This window comes from Sapajus apella, unplaced genomic scaffold (genome assembly GCF_009761245.1).
Source record: "Sapajus apella isolate SASKATOON/1434 unplaced genomic scaffold, GSC_monkey_1.0 scaffold30, whole genome shotgun sequence".
Classification (NCBI taxonomy): domain Eukaryota; kingdom Metazoa; phylum Chordata; class Mammalia; order Primates; family Cebidae; genus Sapajus; species Sapajus apella.
In genome coordinates, this window is record NW_022436970.1 from 21,976,862 (window position 1) to 21,995,522 (window position 18,661).

An 18,661-nucleotide genomic window follows, 5' to 3' on the forward strand; every position below is an offset into this window, starting at 1 on the left:
CTGGCCAACATGGCAAAACCCCATTTCTACTACAGATACAAAAATTAGCCAGGCGTGGTTGCAGGCACCTGTAATCCCAGCTACTCAAGAGGCTGAGGCAGGAGAATGGCTTGAACTCAGGAGGCAGAGGTTGCAGTGATCCAAGATTGTGCCACTGCCCTCCAGCCTGGGCAACAAGAGCGAAACTGTCTCAAAAAAAAAAAAGTCTGATAATTTTATATATGAACTGTACTAAACTTTCTAGGAACTGTAATTATTATTATATTTAATTGTTTTTGAGCATAGAATGGGATCAAAAACCCCATAATAGCTTAGAATACTTTGATATCCTTGTCTAGTTTTGGTTGCTCAAAAATGAAACAACAGACCAGTTTCTTTTTTCAGGTTGCCATAATCAAGTTATACACCCATGAGCTTCTTGACTTCAAGTTTATGAATCTTCAGTTGAGTTAGAGTCTTGACTTCTCAGAAATTTTTCAGGGTTAAAATGGGATATATTTTACTTATTGACTTCACAGATGCTTCTGTCTTAAACCAGATAGTGGAAGTTGACTTCTTTGGTTTAGGCTGACTGGGACACATGAGGGAAATGATTCCTAGAGGGAGCTTCATACTGTAAATTGTAAAATATTGTAACTATGTCTTATGCTTAATGTTTTTGTTATTTTTACTTGTGTTCATCTCTTCTCTCAGACTCTGGACTCCTTAGAGGTTACAGAAAAGACTTGGCTGTCATAACCTTTGGGGGACAGAGTTTGATAAAAAACATGATAAGAAGAGGTTTTAGCATAGAATACTTAGTTATTTGACTTAGTTGGGAGATGAGATCTTCCAGTTCAGTGTAGTTACTCAAAATGCAATATGTTTTACACTAAGACTGTTCTTTTAAACAGCATTAGAATACATTAAAAATACTATACCAAGTAATTCATTCTCTGATTATTAAGGAAGCACTTTTGCATGGTATAGTACATTTGGTCATAAATTTTTAGAAACTTACAGAGTTACATGGGAACTAAAAAATTTTCCTTCCAAAACTTTCCTGCATTCCCTGTTCTTCATTTTTGTGGATGTAACAACTAGGGTCTAGAGAGAATTGATGACTTTGCTTGTGGGTCATACAGCTGGCTTGTGTTCATGGTGGACCTAGAATCTGGGTCTTCTGACTTATAGACTAGGGCTGTGTTTCATCTACAATTCACTTCTTTCCGCAGCCACTTCCATAGTCCTGCTGAGCACAGAATTATGGAAGAGCACACTGTGATTTTCAGAGAGTGTAATAATTATATCTTGGTGTGAAGCACTGTTAGTCTTTATGGAACTTGGTTATTACATATTTTATGACATTGTAGCGATTGCATTTCACTAGATATTCTCTTTGTTATGCTTGTTCCTTCAAGCTAAGGAACTAAATTTTCAATGTGCAGTCTGAAGAAATATTGGAGACATGTAATTATAATATTCTGATCTGGAGCTCCTTCTGGATTTTAAAATCATATATATGACATATCTGTTTTAACTATTTTTGTATATTATATGACCTTATATAAATAATGTCACCATTTTTTCATTTTGCTTAGCATAAATGTTTGAAATATCTTTTCTTTGATGTGAGCCAGGCTTTGGTTATCTGTTATTCTAAATGTCAAGGATGTAATGATGGATCTTTCAAGTTTATTTTTGATGTATTAATCCTATTAATATACTTGCTTGTCATGTTAATACAAGTACTTGTAAACCCATTTGTCAAACCTTATATATCACATTTATGATATACAGTCATGTATGATGTATAATATGTGCTATGTTCACATTCTTTCTTGAGGATTTACATTCTGTTACTATGTGCAATACTGTATATAAAAGCTGTGGGAAGAATAGTTGTATTTCCCCCAGGCAGCCTACAGGATGAAGCTTTTGCTTCTGTTATTACAGAAGGAATTTTAGGATGCTTCAAGGACATTTCTTGTTTCTTTTTCAGGTATTAATTAACTAAAATTTATTCATGCCTTTCTCTGAGATAAGTAGTTTCTTTGTATAAGAAACAAACATGTCAAAGGACCGATAACATAGTAGAAATGATTAATATAGGACTTTTTATGTATATTTAATTTCTCATAAATTTTTTTCTTCAAAGTTTGAGACCTCATAATTAGCCCAACTTTGATCAGAACTTTGTATTTAAGATTAGTAAAGGTGAAAAATAAAGCACTCGAAAAATGAGCCTATTATTTTACTTCTTTACTGGCTCAAAGAAGAAACATCCTTCTCCCTCACCACAAGGGCTCAGAGTCTTCTAGGGTTCTGTTCTGAAGTACACATACCTAGCTACAACCCCCACGGGTTGAGTTCCGTGTCTGGGGAGAAATAACTAGAAAACAGTTGTATGTACTAGGATTGTTCATTGCAACATTGTTTATGATAGTGAAAAGTTAGAAGCAATCAAAATACCCCTCAGAAGTATGATATCAGAACAAACCTTGGTGCCATGGAATTCTATGCAGACATCCAAAGAATGATGGAGATGAGGTCATATGTCATGACGTGGGAAGATGTTAAGGTGTCTGTATTAAGTACAGCAGGTAATTACGGAACAGCATGTGTGGTTGATCTCACTTACGTTCATGTGTAATGAGTTTTTTTCTTAGAGTTTACACTAAACTGAATTTTGTTTTTTTGTGAGAGATGTTACTGTGCAATTTCCTTTTGTGTGTGTGTGTGTCTTTTTATGGTATTCTGAATTATGTGAGAAAGGGCCACATGAGTTGGAGGTTGCATAAGAGTGGATTGGATAAGGAATTGGAGAAAGTAATTTGGTTCATGAAGTCCAGGCAGGACTGGGAAGGGAGTGAAGACAGATGTTATAATAGACTGGGAGATGGAAGACAGGCTAAGACACTAGACTAGGGTTCATCCGACTCAAAAAGCAGATAGGAGGAAGCATGAGAGAGCTCTGAGGGCTATAGCTCGGTGCAGCTGTGGAAAGGAAACGATGAACTGAGCACTCTGTAAGTTGTTTATGCTGGAGCACTTGCTCACTGTGCAGTGTGGGTTCCAGAAGCCATAGGAGAAAGTGTTGGAAGGAGATTGGGAGACTTGTGGGTCGTCTGCTGCATAGGTGGATGCTGGGGGGACCCTGCGGCAGGATGGGGGATAACACAGAGAGGAGAGTGGTCCCTGGGCCTCCTTAGGGCTCAGAGTGGTGAGGCCTGGTGTGATCTCAGAGGAGGTCTCCAGATCAGAATCTGGTATCAGTTTGCTTCAGTTCTTCAGTAAAGGCTAGAGCACCAGCATCAGGGGCTGGGTCTGCTGGGGGGTTTGTCTGTGTAAAGGGGCTAAATCAGGTGTAGCCTGAAGCCTGGACTGCTCCTGGGAAAGCACATGGTTGTGCCATCGAATGAGCTTAGTGTCTGCTTGCAGAGCTCTGGGGAGAGACTCACCTGCAATCCTAACTTGACTTACGGAAGTCAGCTCTGACTAGCTGGTAGCCCTTCGTCCCCTCTCATAAGACATAGTGTCTTTTGGCATGGAAAATGGCAAAGGCAATGTTGGGTTTTTCTGTTTGTGAAGTGTCTTGTTTTCTTCCCCCTGGAAACAGATATAAGACAACCATTGGAGGGTTCTTACTTTTTAAAAATGACTTTGTGAATTTGGAATTCCTAGTGTACCTACTTCCATGAATTTATATACTTAACTGCTTGAAGTAATTTCACTTTGCTGCATCTTTTTTCTTGCTTTTGTTTTATGTATTACATATCTAATAAATGATATAATTTTTTCTGGTATTTCTGTATTATATAATTCATCTTAGTGGTGGGAAGAGTTTTTAAATTTTTTTTCTCTTTTTGAGGCAGAGTCTCACTCTGTCATCCAGGCTGAAGTGCAGTGGTGTGATCATGGCTCACTGCAACCTCTGCCTCCTATATTCAAGCAATTCTCCTGTCTTAGCCTTCAGAATATCTGGGATTACAGGTGTCCACCACCACGCCTGGCTAATTTTTTGTATTTTAGTAGAGACGGGGTTTCATCATATTAGTCAGGCTGGTCTCAAACTCCTGACCACAGGTGATCCACCTGCCTTGGCCTCCCAAAGTGCTGGGATTACAGGTGTGAGCCACCACGCCCAGCTGAGTTTTTAAAATTTTTATTTTTATTTTAAAATTCATTCCATTAAGTTTAACAAGAGCAAGAAAATGGCTTATTAAATATTAGTTGGAGTTTATAATTTTAATTAACTTTATGCTAATAGTTATTGAAGCTATCTGTATAAAATTCTAAATGATTGTGTCTAATATTACAGTAGTTGCTGTTATGCATCACCACAGAGCCCCTCTGAGATGGGCATTTGAAATATGAAGTTTTGTAAGCTTAGTTAATAGTGACCAAAAGCATCGCTCTTTTTAGTTGCCATTTTGAAAAATAGTCATATTAGTTTTCTGTTCACCTTTCAGGGGAATTCTTCTAAGAACCTAACATAGTTTCTTAAACACATGGGTGTCCGATAAATGTTGACCATAAGACGATAAATAAATGACCTTGGTTTGAATTTGTGCATTCTTCTTTCATTCTCTTAATTCCCTACACACTGAGAACAGGGGTCAGTTTCTTCAGTCATATTTATGTATCCTCTTAACCGCAGGTGGCAGGTGGGCTCAGAGCTATGTCAGTGATTACGATGGAAGTCCCAGGCGCAAGAAGCTGAAAGCCTGGTAGAATGGGGAAAAGACATGGGGACAAGCAGTGACTGGCACAGAAGTGGAAATAAGATGCAGAGATGGGAAATCCAGGGCACAGCAAGAGCGAAAGAAACAGAGGGACATGGCGGATGGGGTGTTGAGTGCCATGCCAGACAGTCGTAGCAGTTAAATACTTGATGGTGTGCTGCAGAAGGCACTTCAGTAAACTACCATTGGGATCATAGCTTACTTTAGTAAACTAGATGTTTTTCTGCCAGTGTTACAAGAATAACTGAATGTTCATTGAGCAAGCTAGCTAGTGAGGTCTTAAATGTTTTTGGCAATAGGGACACATATAAGTCTAGGGGACTCCTTGACAGAGAGAACACCTGAGTCCAGGGTTAGCCATCACTGTTTTTCAGAACCACGCATGGCATTCAGTCTGCATGTCACAGCATGTGTATCCTGGGGAAGGTGGTAGTTGTATACTGGATGCCTGCATTTTCTCTTTCTTTTTTTCATTTCTTGAGATGGAGTCACTCTGTCACCTAGGCTAGAGTACAGTGGCACGATCTTGGCTTACTGCAGTCTCTCTCTCCCAGGTTCAAGTGATTCTCCTGCCTTAGCTTCGCGAGTAGCTGGGACTACAGGTGTGTGCCACCACAACTGGCTAATTTTTGTATTATTATTATTTTTTTTTAAGTAGAGATGGGGTTTCCCTGTGTTGGCTAGGCTGGTCTTGAACTCCTGACCTCAGGTGATCACCCACCTTGGCCTCCTGAAGTGCTGGGATTACAGGCGTGAGCCATGTGCCCAGCCCACAGTTTTCTCTTTTGAGCAGGACGAGTTGTGAGGAAAAAGTGAGGCTGTGCTGTCAAACACAAGGAGGTGTCAGAGTGGCCTGGAGAGAGCTCTTTGACATGGCTCTTTTGGTACAGAAGGCTTGTGTGATGAGAAAAGGCTTGTGCTGTGTGGATTACATATACAAATCACAAGGGAGCGTTCTGAATACTTTTTGAAAAATAGGAAAGGTTCTGATGCAAACATCAGGAATCATAGGTGAATTTCCTTAAGTCTCATAATGAACTAGGTGAAATTGGTGGGACTGTCAAATGCCCTCCAGCTTTGTAATTGTTTTTGCTATGATTTGAGATTGGTGGCAGTGGAAAAAGAAGGGAAGATTCAAGTTAAGAGACATTGGAGCAGTGTTGATCATCAGGACTGGTACAAGACAGGGAAGGGAGCTCTCTGAGGCACGGGGCTCCCCAGCCTTGGAGACCAGGAGAAGACTGTTCCAGGCTTGCAACTAGGAAAGCTGGGAGAAGTAGGTTTTAGGGGAAAAAACTGAAATGGAATCTATTTTTGTGGAAAGTCAGGAGAGAAGATATTTCTCAAGTGTGTTAAGAGGTGCGTCATGCTAATCATTGCATAGAAGTTAAGGTACAACTGAGGGAGGAGAGAGGACTGACTGGGAGTGGAGAGCTGTGGGCAGAGGACAGAGTCTTGGCCAGTGCCTCCTTGTCTGTGCAGGAGGAGGAGCGGCCCAAGGCTGATGGAGGACTGATTTCGTACCTCTTCCTGTTAGCATTCTAAGGGACTTTAAGGAATTCAAAAGTGTACCCCTAAGTTGGTCCTGAATTGCTGATATAATGCAGTAGCTTGATCAAGTCATATTTATTGGATGGTTGACCAGACGGAATTCATTATTTAGTAAATGTATATAAAACCTGAAATATTTAAGTTAGTAATTTTGTTATTTGTAAATATACAAATAACAAAAGATATCTTTATGGTTACTAACAAAGGATATCTTTTGTTCTAAAATGGTTAGCGTTTTCACAGACATCTTTAGTGCTATCTTTGGTGATATCTGTGAAAACGCTAACCATTTTAGAACAAAAGATCATGTTAGAATCACTTTGGTTTTGAGTTTATTATAGTACCTAGTGTGCAGTATTCATACTGAAGAAACAAGGTATTTAAATCCTGCTTAACCTGAATTGCGGACATAGTTGTGTAAATTCCATGTCAACAAATGCCCATATAGAAAGTAAATGTAGAAATTCATTACAAATTGGCTGTGGCATCAAGGGAAGTAATTGTGACTAGATATTTCTCATGTCGAAAAATGAGGAACATTGATATATATTAGTTTATAATGTTTATATTAATTTATAATGTTGTACACATATTAATTTATGTTTTCCCATAGGTATTCTTTGAATAGCCAGTTTCTAACACAATTAAAATAACGTAGTTGCAACATTAGAATCTAACTTACCAGAATTTTCATCTTCTGGGTAAAACATATGCCTTGTGACATTTAATTTTATTACTAGCCTTGACAGTGAATTATGTCTGCTTTTCTTTTGGTTTGTAGGTCTTATCCAGCCCATTCCAAAAAACCAGTTCTTCCAAAGCTATTTTAATAATAATTTTGTAAATGAAGCAGATAGACCATACAAGTGTTTTTACTGTCATCGTGCATATAAAAAATCTTGCCACCTTAAACAACACATCAGGTAAGGTAACAGATTCACAGATGGAAATTTAGTATCATTAAACTGACTTGGTGACCTGATGACTTAGGATGGTAGTATTAGCCTTTGGTATTTAAGATGTCACATTTGACTCCAAAATATTTATTGGTAATTAATATTTTTATTCCTTAATGTCTTGACTAAACTATTTTTCCCAGAAATTGCCACTGGATTTTATGTGTATGCCCATTAAATTTCACTGCTTGCAATTTCCAAGAAATATCAAAGTATTTGGTTTACTTTATTAGACTTCTGTTTATGTTTTTCACATATATTTATCAGAGTTTAGATTAATTCTGAGTGCTAGCCACAGTGAAAGGGAAGTTGAACCTTAATCATGAGGTTCAGTGTGATATCATGAAAAAAGTATAGAACTTAGACAAAGCCTTGGCGTCTAGCTTCATCTCTGTCATGTGACTTCAGGCAGCTCGCTTAAGCACTCTGAGTCTCAGGCTTCCTCGTTTGTAAAATGTGGAGAGCCATGGCATTGCTGCTTAGCTGTAAAAGATGTGATGATCAAGTGGAGTGAAATGCAAGAGTGCATTCTAGTCACAAAGCATTACACAAGGATAAGAAACTTACTCATTAAAATGTGTGTTTTTTTTAAGATCCCATACAGGTGAAAAACCTTTTAAATGTTCTCAGTGTGGAAGAGGCTTTGTTTCTGCAGGCGTGCTCAAAGCGCATGTCCGAACACACACGGGACTGAAATCTTTCAAGTGTCTGATATGTAATGGGGCTTTCACTACTGGTGGCAGCTTACGGCGACACATGGGTATCCACAACGACCTTCGTCCCTATATGTGTCCCTATTGCCAAAAAACATTTAAGACTTCGCTAAATTGCAAAAAGCACATGAAAACCCACAGGTGGGTGTAATTCTGTTGGTTACTTTTTATCATCTTTATAATTCCCAGAAGACGGTAGGGAGTGTTTTTAGGAAATAATTGTCTTTGATTCTTACATTATTATTTCTAGCTTGTAGTATATGGGTTCAAAAAACTTAAGTATTAGTGTCTGAGGATCTAATGGGAGCCATAGACTGAAGCATTAACATTTTGATTTTTAATTTAAAAATGAAGTAGTTTCTATTGTGCTCGATGCTTTGTAAGCTCTCTTTTAAAGCTGTTAGTTGATAATCAGATGATATGCTAGACTGTGTCTAGTATAGTCAGCTAGTATTTCAGAAAAGAGAATCTTAGAGGATCCTGTGATTTCTAGGCATGTCATCAGCAAATCTGAATGGTAATTATTCTGTGTTGTTGACTTTAAAGAACACATGTTTTAGATATGCCATAAACTCTTCATTCAGCCTAGCTTATATTTTCACATGATTGGAAGGCTAGCTCATCTCTACGTGGTTGTAATCTAGAAGAGATACATTTCTGACTAGTGCTGGGGCCTGTTGGATGAGTATTTCTGTGAAGCCACAGAATTCTGTGTGGTACTGTAAAAGCTGGGTAGGGTGACCACAGCCTAGGAGATGTGAAAGTGAGCCACAAGGCCTAAACCATCTGCCCTGGGACATTTGCTTTCAGACAGCATTTTAACCCAGATATGTCTGCCTAGATGTTCCCTACAAAGCAAAACCCTAAATATTAGAATAAGTTAACTGCGATAGTGTTTTTTGATACTATTGACCTGAATGCTTAAGCACCCTTAACAGAATTGACATTTTTGATTTCAGCATCATTGATTGGTTAGCCCAGATATTTATCTGCTGCTTGAGACCACCTAGGGAGTGTGCTGGTGGTGTATAATGGACTCCTGTCAATTGCATATCCTGTTATACTTCACTGCATTGTGTGGAGGGTATCCTGTGCAGGGCACTGCACGTGTTTGGGAACTGGGGAGCTCGGGGGCACATTGATGTTGAGGATGTTTGTGTTTCTGCTCACTGTGGGAGGATGATGGGTCCCCAGTTGGCCTAAGAGCTTACTGTGCTAAGATGAATGGAACTTGGGCACTCGCTTGCTCAGTGGAATGTTAAATCAAATCTTTTTCAATCAGGAAACCAGCTTTTTCCAGTGTACTTTTTGTGGCAGTATTGGGAATATGGGTTTTCAGGCCCTTGTTTCTGGACCTAGTGACCAATGATGTAATTGTGGGGTGACATTTATTAAGTGGTGTATTGCGTGGCCCTTGTTTGTCATTAGTTTCAAGGGACACGTGCAAGAGATCGGTGTACAGCTTTGAGAAGACACTGAGCAGATCAGCCCGTCACTGCAGAGTTGCAGTGCTTTGCTTTTACAGATTGTGTCATCTGCCTACAAGGAGAGCAGCTAGCCAGTGTTTCATTCCTTTGTTTGAATTGTTGGGAATTCCCAAAATACCACATATACTAAAGATAGGTAAAGAAGGTTAGTTACTATAGTAACATTTATGGGAAAAAACAGAGAACCAAGGAAACAAACAGAAAACAAGCCTCCATCAGTTAGCATGTGAAACACGTGTTCTTAGGGTAGAGTGGCTTCTGCAGCCCCTGCCGCCACTGCACTGCTGTGTGGGAGCATCACAGTGGAGGTGTGGGCAAGCATATTCTGACACTTTTCTATTATGTGAGACATTTTTGTTCTCCCTTCCACAGTAAAACTGGTTATGAATTTTCTATTTTGGACATCAGAAAAGAGGGAATATTTTGTTTGGAACTGAGAATGAAATTTTGAGTAGGCAGATTCCTAAGACACTGGAGCAGAGCCCGTGACACAGCTTGTATGCAGAGGCAGAAGAGAGGACCAGGCGGCCCTTTGTTTTTTTGTGTTTTTTGTTTAGGCAACAGAGCAAGACTCTGTCTCAGGCTGGAGTACCGTGGCACAGTCTTGGCTCACTGCAGCCTCCACCTCCTGGGTTCAAGCGATTTCTCCTGCCTCAGCCTCTTGAGTAGCTGGGACTATAGGCGTGTGCCACCACACCTGGCTAATTTTTGTATTTTTAGTAGAGATGGTGTTTTACCTTGTTGGCCATGCTGGTCTTGAACTCCTGACCTCAGGTGATCTGCCCGCCTCGGCCTCACAAAGTGCTGGGATTACAGATGTGAGCCACCACACCCAGCCAACTCTTTGTCTTAGATATTCTTTGCATTACCCCTCCTGTTAGCCAGTTGATTGTGTGAGTTTTTTTTCTTTTTTTACAAGTATTCAATTTAATGCTGAATTCATTGTTCATCTTTTCCTTGAAAGAGAAATTGTTGACTTTGATGAATATGTACTGGATGCACTTTGTGAATGTAAATGTTCCTGCAAGCAACATTTGGATCATTGGTCCAATAAAATGCCTGTGGCCCGGGCCGTGAGACAGCAGGTGATGAGGCTGGACCCTCTCTGTTTGTGCACCACATGTGTTGTCATATTTAGATCAGTCTATAAAGGTGTCATCTTAGTGCAATTATTTTTCTGAAGACAAAGACTCATTGCAGAACTTGAGTTGGGAGAGTTTTACTTTTAAACACGTGACATCTTTTTAATGTTTTTAAGCTGTTAGGCATTTGGGTGGGTGTTGTCCTTCATCCTCCCTTTGTGCCTGGTGTCTTGTAGCTGGTGGAAGCACTTAAAGATAAGGCAAACGAATTCTCTTCAGAGTTACTAATGGTGTTTAGTTTCTACCTGAATTGCCATCAGGACTTCAAGATGAAATCATTAATAAAAAATGTTATTTAACCAATGACATTTCTCACTGTAGTATCCCACACAAGTAACCTTTGACAGCATCTAATCTGATGAACTGTTAATTTTTCTGAAGATATGAACTTGCCCAGCAGCTCCAACAACATCAGCAGGCAGCCTCGATAGACGCCAGCACTGTGGACCAGCAGAGCATGCAGGCCTCCACTCAGATGCAAGTGGAGATCGAGAGCGACGAGCTGCCGCAGACAGCGGAGGTGGTGGCAGCGAACGCCGAGGCCATGCTAGACCTGGAGCCTCAGCACGTGGTGGGCACAGAGGAAGCAGGGCTGGGCCAGCAGTTGGCAGATCAGCCTCTGGAAGCAGATGAAGGTAAAAGTGATCCTGACGGAGTTTTGCAGCCTTTCCCACTCATTGCAGTCCATCGGTGTCTCCCACTGCTGACTTTTAAAACAATATGTGCTGTGTGTGAGACAGAGATTGAATTCAGTATTTTATCATTTAAAATATTTATTCAGTATTTATATCATTCCACATGCTCTTAAATTAGATTGTTACTTTTCAATTAGATTTTTACTCTTCAATTGTATTAACTTTCTTAGGTCAAGGTCTTTTTTTAAAAACAAAAACACAAAGTGATTGGACTTCTTGTTAGGAAATATTTGAAATCTTGTTAGGAAGTATTTGAAATCTTAAGACTACAGCAAAATCTATTGTCCTTATTTTGATATAGACGCTTCCAATTTTTTTCCATACAAATATGCAGGAGTGTGTGTGTGTGTGTGTGTGTGTGTGTTTGATGTGCATATAGAACTATACAAATAAGGCTGGGTGTGGTGGTTCACACCTGTAATCCCAGCACTTTGGGAGGCCAAAGCAGGCAGATCACTTGAGGTCAGGAGTTCAAGACTAGCCTGGCCATGGTGAAACCCTATCTCCACTAAAAATACAAAAATCAGCTGGGTGTGGTGGTTCACACCTGTAATCCTAGCTACTTAGGAGGCTGAGGCAGGAGAATTGCTTGAACCTGGGAGGCTGAGGTTGCGGTGAGCTGAGTTGACACCATTGCACTTCAACCTGGACAACAGGGTGAGTGAGACTCTGTCTCCAAAAGAAAAAAGAGTTATTCAAATAGGATCTTGCAGTGCATACTATTTTGTAATCTGCTTATATCCCCAATATACTGTGAACATCTTTTAAGTGTAAACTGTATGATCTTTAGTGTTCTATTAAGTGCACTCAGTGTAGATTCAAAGACTAATGTGGATCAGTGAACTGTTGGTGACTGGTCGGCAGTGAGATTAAGCTCCTGAACCAGAATATAAAGCAGCACATTGCTTCTTTCATCAGTAAAGTTTGACTACAAAAAAACAATGTCAGGTCAACTGTAGACTGTGTGATGAGCGACATAGCAGCCTTCCCTCGGGCACAGGCTGCTTCTTTCACACAGGCGCGTCACCAAACAATGTGCCGACCAGTTTACTGTTTTGTTTTATGGTTGTCTCATGTATTTAGTCTCTAGATAGGGTTATACACTTTTCCTGCATGGTACCTGCAACCATGCACACCCAAAAATGTTGTAAACAATTATGTAATCTAATACCATTTTGGAATATTGCTTAAAGGAACAATGTCTAAGTTTTTGGACAGACTGTAAAGGCTTTCAGGGATGATATTCTAGAAATGCAAAGAGAATGCTTTAAGCATATACATACATAAATTATCTCCCTATTATCTTTTCAAAATGAGGAGTCTGATATTTGAAAACTTGCTAAAGGGTACTTTTGGATAGATTTGCAGATGTGGAACAAATGTCTGAGTCCCCCTTTTTGGCATCTCATCCCTAGATGGGTTTGTGGCTCCACAGGACCCTCTGCGAGGGCCCATAGAGCAGTTTGAAGAGCAGACCCCTGCGCAGCAGTCCTTCGAACCAACAGGGCTGCCCCAAGGTCAGTGGCGGGTTTTCAGTGAAATTTGTAAGTGAGCTGTACCTCAATTGAATTTAATTTTACAACCTTAAATGTTTTCTCTTAAGGCTCTTCTAAAATGTATGGTTTCAAACCAAATAACTTTTTGCATGCATTGTAGATTTTTTTTTTTATTGATGCATACTATTTTGTGGTCTGCTCAAGTCTTCTGGAAGGTGACCTTTGCAGCCATTCCACACGTAGCTTCCAGCCAAGAAAAGGTGGCTAAGTAGAAATTGGAACTTCATGGTGGCTGGATGTCTGTGGCTGGTGCTGTAAAGCCTCCACTGCGTGATGTCTGCTAAGCAGAGCCTCCTGCCTGTTAGCAAACAATGTTAGAGCCTGCTAATAACAGCTAGTCCTGATTCTAATTCACACAGTAGAAAGGCCCCTTTAGACATGTTAAATTTATAAACCTCCCTTTTTTAGCATTTTAATGTAACTTTAATATTTTTTTGTAGAACTCCCGTTTTCTAATTTATTTCAGGTTTTACAGTGACTGATACATACCATCAGCAGCCTCAGTTTCCACCTGTCCAGCAGCTACAGGATTCCAGCACACTTGAGTCTCAGGCCCTCTCCACGAGCTTCCACCAGCAGAGCTTGCTGCAGGCACCCAGCTCTGATGGGATGAATGTAGTGAGTATGGACAGAGGGGTGCGTATGTGGCAGTATTTAGCAGGTGCTATTTTATTCCTCACTATGATGATTGAAAGTTTCCTTAAGGGAAATTTTAGGAGGCATGCTCACTTCTTGTAACATTAAGGTTACTGCATTACCTATGAAATCCTCAGTGTTTAGTACATAGGGTTTTCTTTTTCCTTAAAACATTTTAATTTTACTTAAAGGTTTCAGTGCCATGGTGTGGCTTTGCATTTGTGATTAAAAGCCAAGAATTTACTAGAGTGTTATGTAATAACACATTGAAAGATACTATGTTGCTTTAGGCACAAAGCCTAAACATTTTTATTTGTGGGCTTTTAAACATGTTAGAAGGAAAATGTAATGAATGCCGACATTTAAATATATTTAAATGCATCATTTAAAATTTTATCTCTTACTCCTAGTTAGAGACACTTTAATTTTGGTTTTGGTTTTCATTTTTCTGATTTTGGAAATTGCTTAATAGTGATGAGAAATGATTGACCAATTGTTATCCCTTCTTAAAATCCATCATTGGTAGCTTTGCCCAAGTGGTAGGGCTGGAAAATTTCAGAACATTTTTCTCATAGCTAGAAACTACCTAATTGGCAGCAGTTGCTGAATCTGGGAAGCGGAGAATGTACTTCTTAGCAGCTGACTTCACTCCAGAGCTCTCTAAATAAAACTGTGCAAACCCAGTTCTGTGATTGTAGTTTTATCTAAGTTGGTTTTGGAAGTCAGGTAAACAAATGAGACACAGGCCCTTGCTTATAGCAACATTCAGTTGCTGCACAGGAATGGATGACTCCACTGTTCGCAGTCTGTCCTGTGACTGTCCCGGCCTTCTGAAGGTCAGTGGAGCTTACCCTCTGCCCGGGGTGAGCATGGATCTAACACAGAGTGGTTAGAAAACATTGACCAGATTTTTGTTTCGTCCTTGCTGTGGTTGCATGAGTTGTAGTGCCGCTGTCAGGAAGGTATGGGGTTAGCATGACTGCTCTATGTATGTGTGGTACCATTCTTGGGGATCTGGAGAACATGTCTTTCTCACCCTCTGGTTCATGCGACAAGAGGAGACATCATATTATACTTTCTGAAGGTGGGATTTTATTCACTGTCAGTAAGAACAGAGCAAATGAAAGAGGAATCTCTTACTAAGATTCTCAGATATTCAAGTAGTTTGCTTTATACTTCTCTTAAATTTTAGACAACTCGCTTGATTCAGGAGTCATCCCAGGAGGAGCTGGACCTACAGACGCAAGGTTCCCAATTTCTAGAGGACAGCGAGGACCAGAGCAGGCGCTCTTACAGGTAGTTGTCTGCACAGACCAGCCTGCGGTACTGCTGGCTCCCCGCGATGGATGCTGCTGTGCGCCTGCCCTGCTCCAAGGGCTTTGCAATTGCATTCTCTCAAAACTATTTGAGCAGTTCCATTGTCATCCATATTCTGTAAATAAAGGATCTGAGACAAAGGAGGTTACCTTGCTAAAAGTTTTACAGCAAGTCAGTGAGTGGGCCAGGATTTGAATGAAGCAGTCTTCTGTTTGTCTGTTTGAAGTACTCTGCTGTAGCTTCCCGTCTAAAGTTGACTGCTTTAAGTCATTATTATTACATTGTCAGAAATTACTTAAATCTATATTATGCCTTTTACTCCAAGACTCTTCATGTGCTTTATATATAACAACCTGTGTGCCAGGATACAGCACAATTAGAAGGACAGCTTCTTAGCTGCGTCCATCCGCTGGCTCAGCAGTACGTACCGAGCACCCTCTGTGCACAGTGTACCACACTGGACACTTGGGAGATGCTGGGGAATAGACAGACTCCTGCCCAGCTCACACTACGGCATCTACACCCATAGTGAATAAAATGAATATATTCTTACACAATGAAGGATGAGCATGTATGTCATAAAAATTAGAATATGAGTGTGGTTTTTTATAGAGATAGTCTTGGCTTTATAGTATGTTGAGATATATATATATATAAATTATATATATTTATAGTATGCTTAAAAAAGCTTTTTAAACTCTAGGACATTTTTATTCCAGAGCCACCGAAGCAAAAACTGCACCTCATTTACTTTACAGTCACTCTTGAAAACTGATAAGCTACCTTACCTGAAATGAATGCTCTTAAGATTTTTTTAAATGCATAGGTTTTGCTAATATTAAACACATAATGTAAGTATCTTGAACCAGTATCCTTATGCATTAGATTCCTTCATAAGGATGATACACTGAGGTCTTCATGAATTTGCAAATTGCAAAAATATATTAGAGAGCCAGATACAGTGGTGGGCCCCTGTAATCCCAGCTACTTGGGAGGCCAAGGTGGTTGGAACACTTGAGCTTAGGAATTCAAGACCAACCTAGCAAAACCCTATCACTGATTTTTTTTTTTTTTTTAATAATTTTAATTTTAGCCAGACATGGTGGTACATACCTGTAATTCCAGCTATTTGGGAGGCTGGGACTTGACAATTGCTTGAACCTGGGAGGTGGAGGTTGTAGTAAGCCAAGATTGCACCATTGTACTCCAGCCTGGGTGATGGAGTGGAGACTCTGTGCCCTCCCAAAAGAAAAAAAATCAACTTTTATTTTAGATTCAGGTGTTACATGTTCAAGTTTGTTTCTGATTTTTTAAAAAAAAATGTGTGTGTGTGTGTACATATACAGATACACACCTACACACATATGTATATGAGCAGTGGTTCCTTGTTTGGAATGGGGTTCCAGGGATCCCGAGTACGCACACAGATGGGCTTCAGATATCTGTGACTTTCCTGATATTTTATTCACACTTTCATTTATTCAACATATATTTATTTGCCAAGGTCTAATTTGGGATTTTGTGTTATTTTTAAGTGCGATTAATATTTTCTCATGTTTCCTTCATGACATCTGCTCGGGCATTACTGGACTTTTAACATTGTGTCATTCATCCATTCATTCATTAAAGACATGTTATGTTCCAAGCACTAAGACTGAATTAGCAAAACAAAAGAATCCAACTCAGTTGTCATGAAGTTGACAGTCTAGTAGGAAGAGTTAATAAGCAAAACGAACAAGTAAACTGCATGGTAGATAAGATGTGACAGTGGGCCATGGAGAACGGGAAGGCGGAAGAGGCCGTGTGGGGGCCACGCGAGAGCTTTTTGCAGAGCCATTCCTGATGTATGGAATGTCTGTACATGGCCTGGCGCGATGGCTTCACGCCTGTAACTTTGGGAGGGCGTGGTGGGTGGATCATTTGAGGTCAGGCGTTTGAGACCAGTGTGGCCAACATGGGGTGAAACCCCATCTCTACTAAAAATACAAAAGTTAGCCAGGCATGGTGGCATGCATCTTTATGTCCCGACTACTCTGGAGGCCAAGGTGGGAGAATTGCTTGAACCCAGGAGGCAGAGGTTGCAGTGAGCCAAGATCATGCCATTGCACTCTAACCTAGGTGAAAGAATGAGACCCCGTCTCAAAAAAAAAAAAAAAAAAAGAAAAGAAAGAAAAAGAAATGCCTGTGTGTTCTGGATCTGTTTAGAAGGCATAACCTATAGGATTCATTGCAAATCAAGATCGGAAGCATTAGGATGACTGCTAGGATTTTGATCTGAGCAGCTAGGAGGATGAAATTACCATCACCTGAAGAGGGAGCCCTCGGGGGAGCTGGTTTGTGTATGAAGACCAAGGTTTGGGTCCGTGTCACTAGGATTGATGTTTGAGGAGAAATGGCATGTAGGCAGTTCATTTCACCAGACTGGAATGGTTGTAAATTCCAGCCATTTCTTATATCACATAGATGGATTCAGATTCCTGTGAGCCTCCTGATATTTATTCACACTTTTATTTATTCAACATGTATTTATTTGCTAATGTCAAGTTTGGGATTTTGTACTATTTTTGCGTGTGATAAATGTTTTCCCATGTTTCCTTCATGACTTCATCTTGGGTATTACTGGACTTTATTCCTCCTTTCTTCTGTTTCTCTCGTATCTTGACTTGACAGTGAATTCTGTAGGTTGTATCTTCTAAACAGATCCAGAATTTACATACACACATTTGGGAGTTGTCAGTGTAGATGGTATTTGAAGCTGAGGAGACAGGCCCATGAGGGAGAAATGGCTCATAGATTGCTCCCCTGGCCACACCGCATAGAGATGAGCAAGGAGAAGGAGAACCAGCCTCGGAGATTGAAATGAACCAGCCATGAGACAAGAGAACTTGGAGGGAAATGTTTGTGTGCATGTGCATTTTTTTGAGGAGAGGATATGTAGCTATCTTTGATTCCTAAAGAGATCAGAGATTCTTTTTCAAGACATCGAGAAACATCAAATCTATAGCCTATCATTTTCCTGATAAAGTACAACAAATGAGAGAATAGCAGACCTCCTTGTGGATGTGTTTCCTGGGCAGACTGAATTCAGATGAGCTGTTTCAGCAGATATGGTGCCCGGGAGCTCAGCATGTTTCCTGTCCCTCTGCAGCTAATCCATTTGGAGGAGTACACCTCCCTGAAGGGTGACGCGTCCCTGACATGAGCACACAACTCCCCAGCATGATGTTTGTCCTGTGGTGAGGGTGCCACACCGTTAGCATCTATAATTCAGGCCGTTCTCGGACGCTTTGGAAGTATAGCTGTGGTCGACAGAGCAGGCAGGTGTAGTCCAGGCAGAGTGCGAACAGCCTTTGCACTAGCAGGAAAGAGTTCACCTCACATGAACAGAGCTTGGTTCTTGGGAGAGGCTAAGGCTGGCAGAGGGAGGCCATCTCCATTAGATTGGTCTCTGAAGGGTATCTGTTTCTCTGTGTTATAGCCAATATCGTATTGTTGTTGGTTTTTAATTAATAGACGTGTTTTGAAAAGCTTACTTTCCTTATTAGTGGATCTTTTCTCAGTAAATTTCAAGTGATTTCATGATCCTTGGTTCCACAAACTGATAATCTGCTACTCACATGTAGGTCAGAATTAATCCTGATTTCATTTGTAAAATTATCTTTCTAAAATCAACTAGTGACTGTTGTTCACCTGCTTGCTTTGCTTCTTTTTTTCTTTCTTTCTTTCTCTCTCCCTTTCTTTCTCTCTCTCTTTCTTTCTTCCTTTCTTCCTTTATTTCTTTCCTTTCTTTCCTTTCCTTTCCCTTTCTTCCTTTCTTTCTTTTTCCTTCCTTCCTTCCTTCCTTCCTTCCTTCCTTCCTTCCTTCCTTCCTTCCTTCCTTCCTT

General features: G+C 40.2%; 1 protein-coding gene across 5 annotated transcripts in view; it reads left to right on the top strand.

Moving 5' to 3' along the window:
* The window catches only part of ZNF236 (zinc finger protein 236), a 155,078-nt gene that overhangs the window by 83,667 nt on the left and 52,750 nt on the right, over nucleotides 1-18,661 (top strand). For all 5 annotated transcript variants that reach the window (XM_032293893.1, XM_032293895.1, XM_032293897.1 and 2 more), the window contains 6 exons: nucleotides 7,057-7,198; nucleotides 7,825-8,085; nucleotides 10,955-11,208; nucleotides 12,684-12,785; nucleotides 13,291-13,442; nucleotides 14,653-14,756. In XM_032293893.1, coding sequence (XP_032149784.1) covers nucleotides 7,057-7,198; nucleotides 7,825-8,085; nucleotides 10,955-11,208; nucleotides 12,684-12,785; nucleotides 13,291-13,442; nucleotides 14,653-14,756 — 1,015 coding nt within the window. The remainder of the gene's footprint in view (nucleotides 1-7,056; nucleotides 7,199-7,824; nucleotides 8,086-10,954; nucleotides 11,209-12,683; nucleotides 12,786-13,290; nucleotides 13,443-14,652; nucleotides 14,757-18,661) is intronic.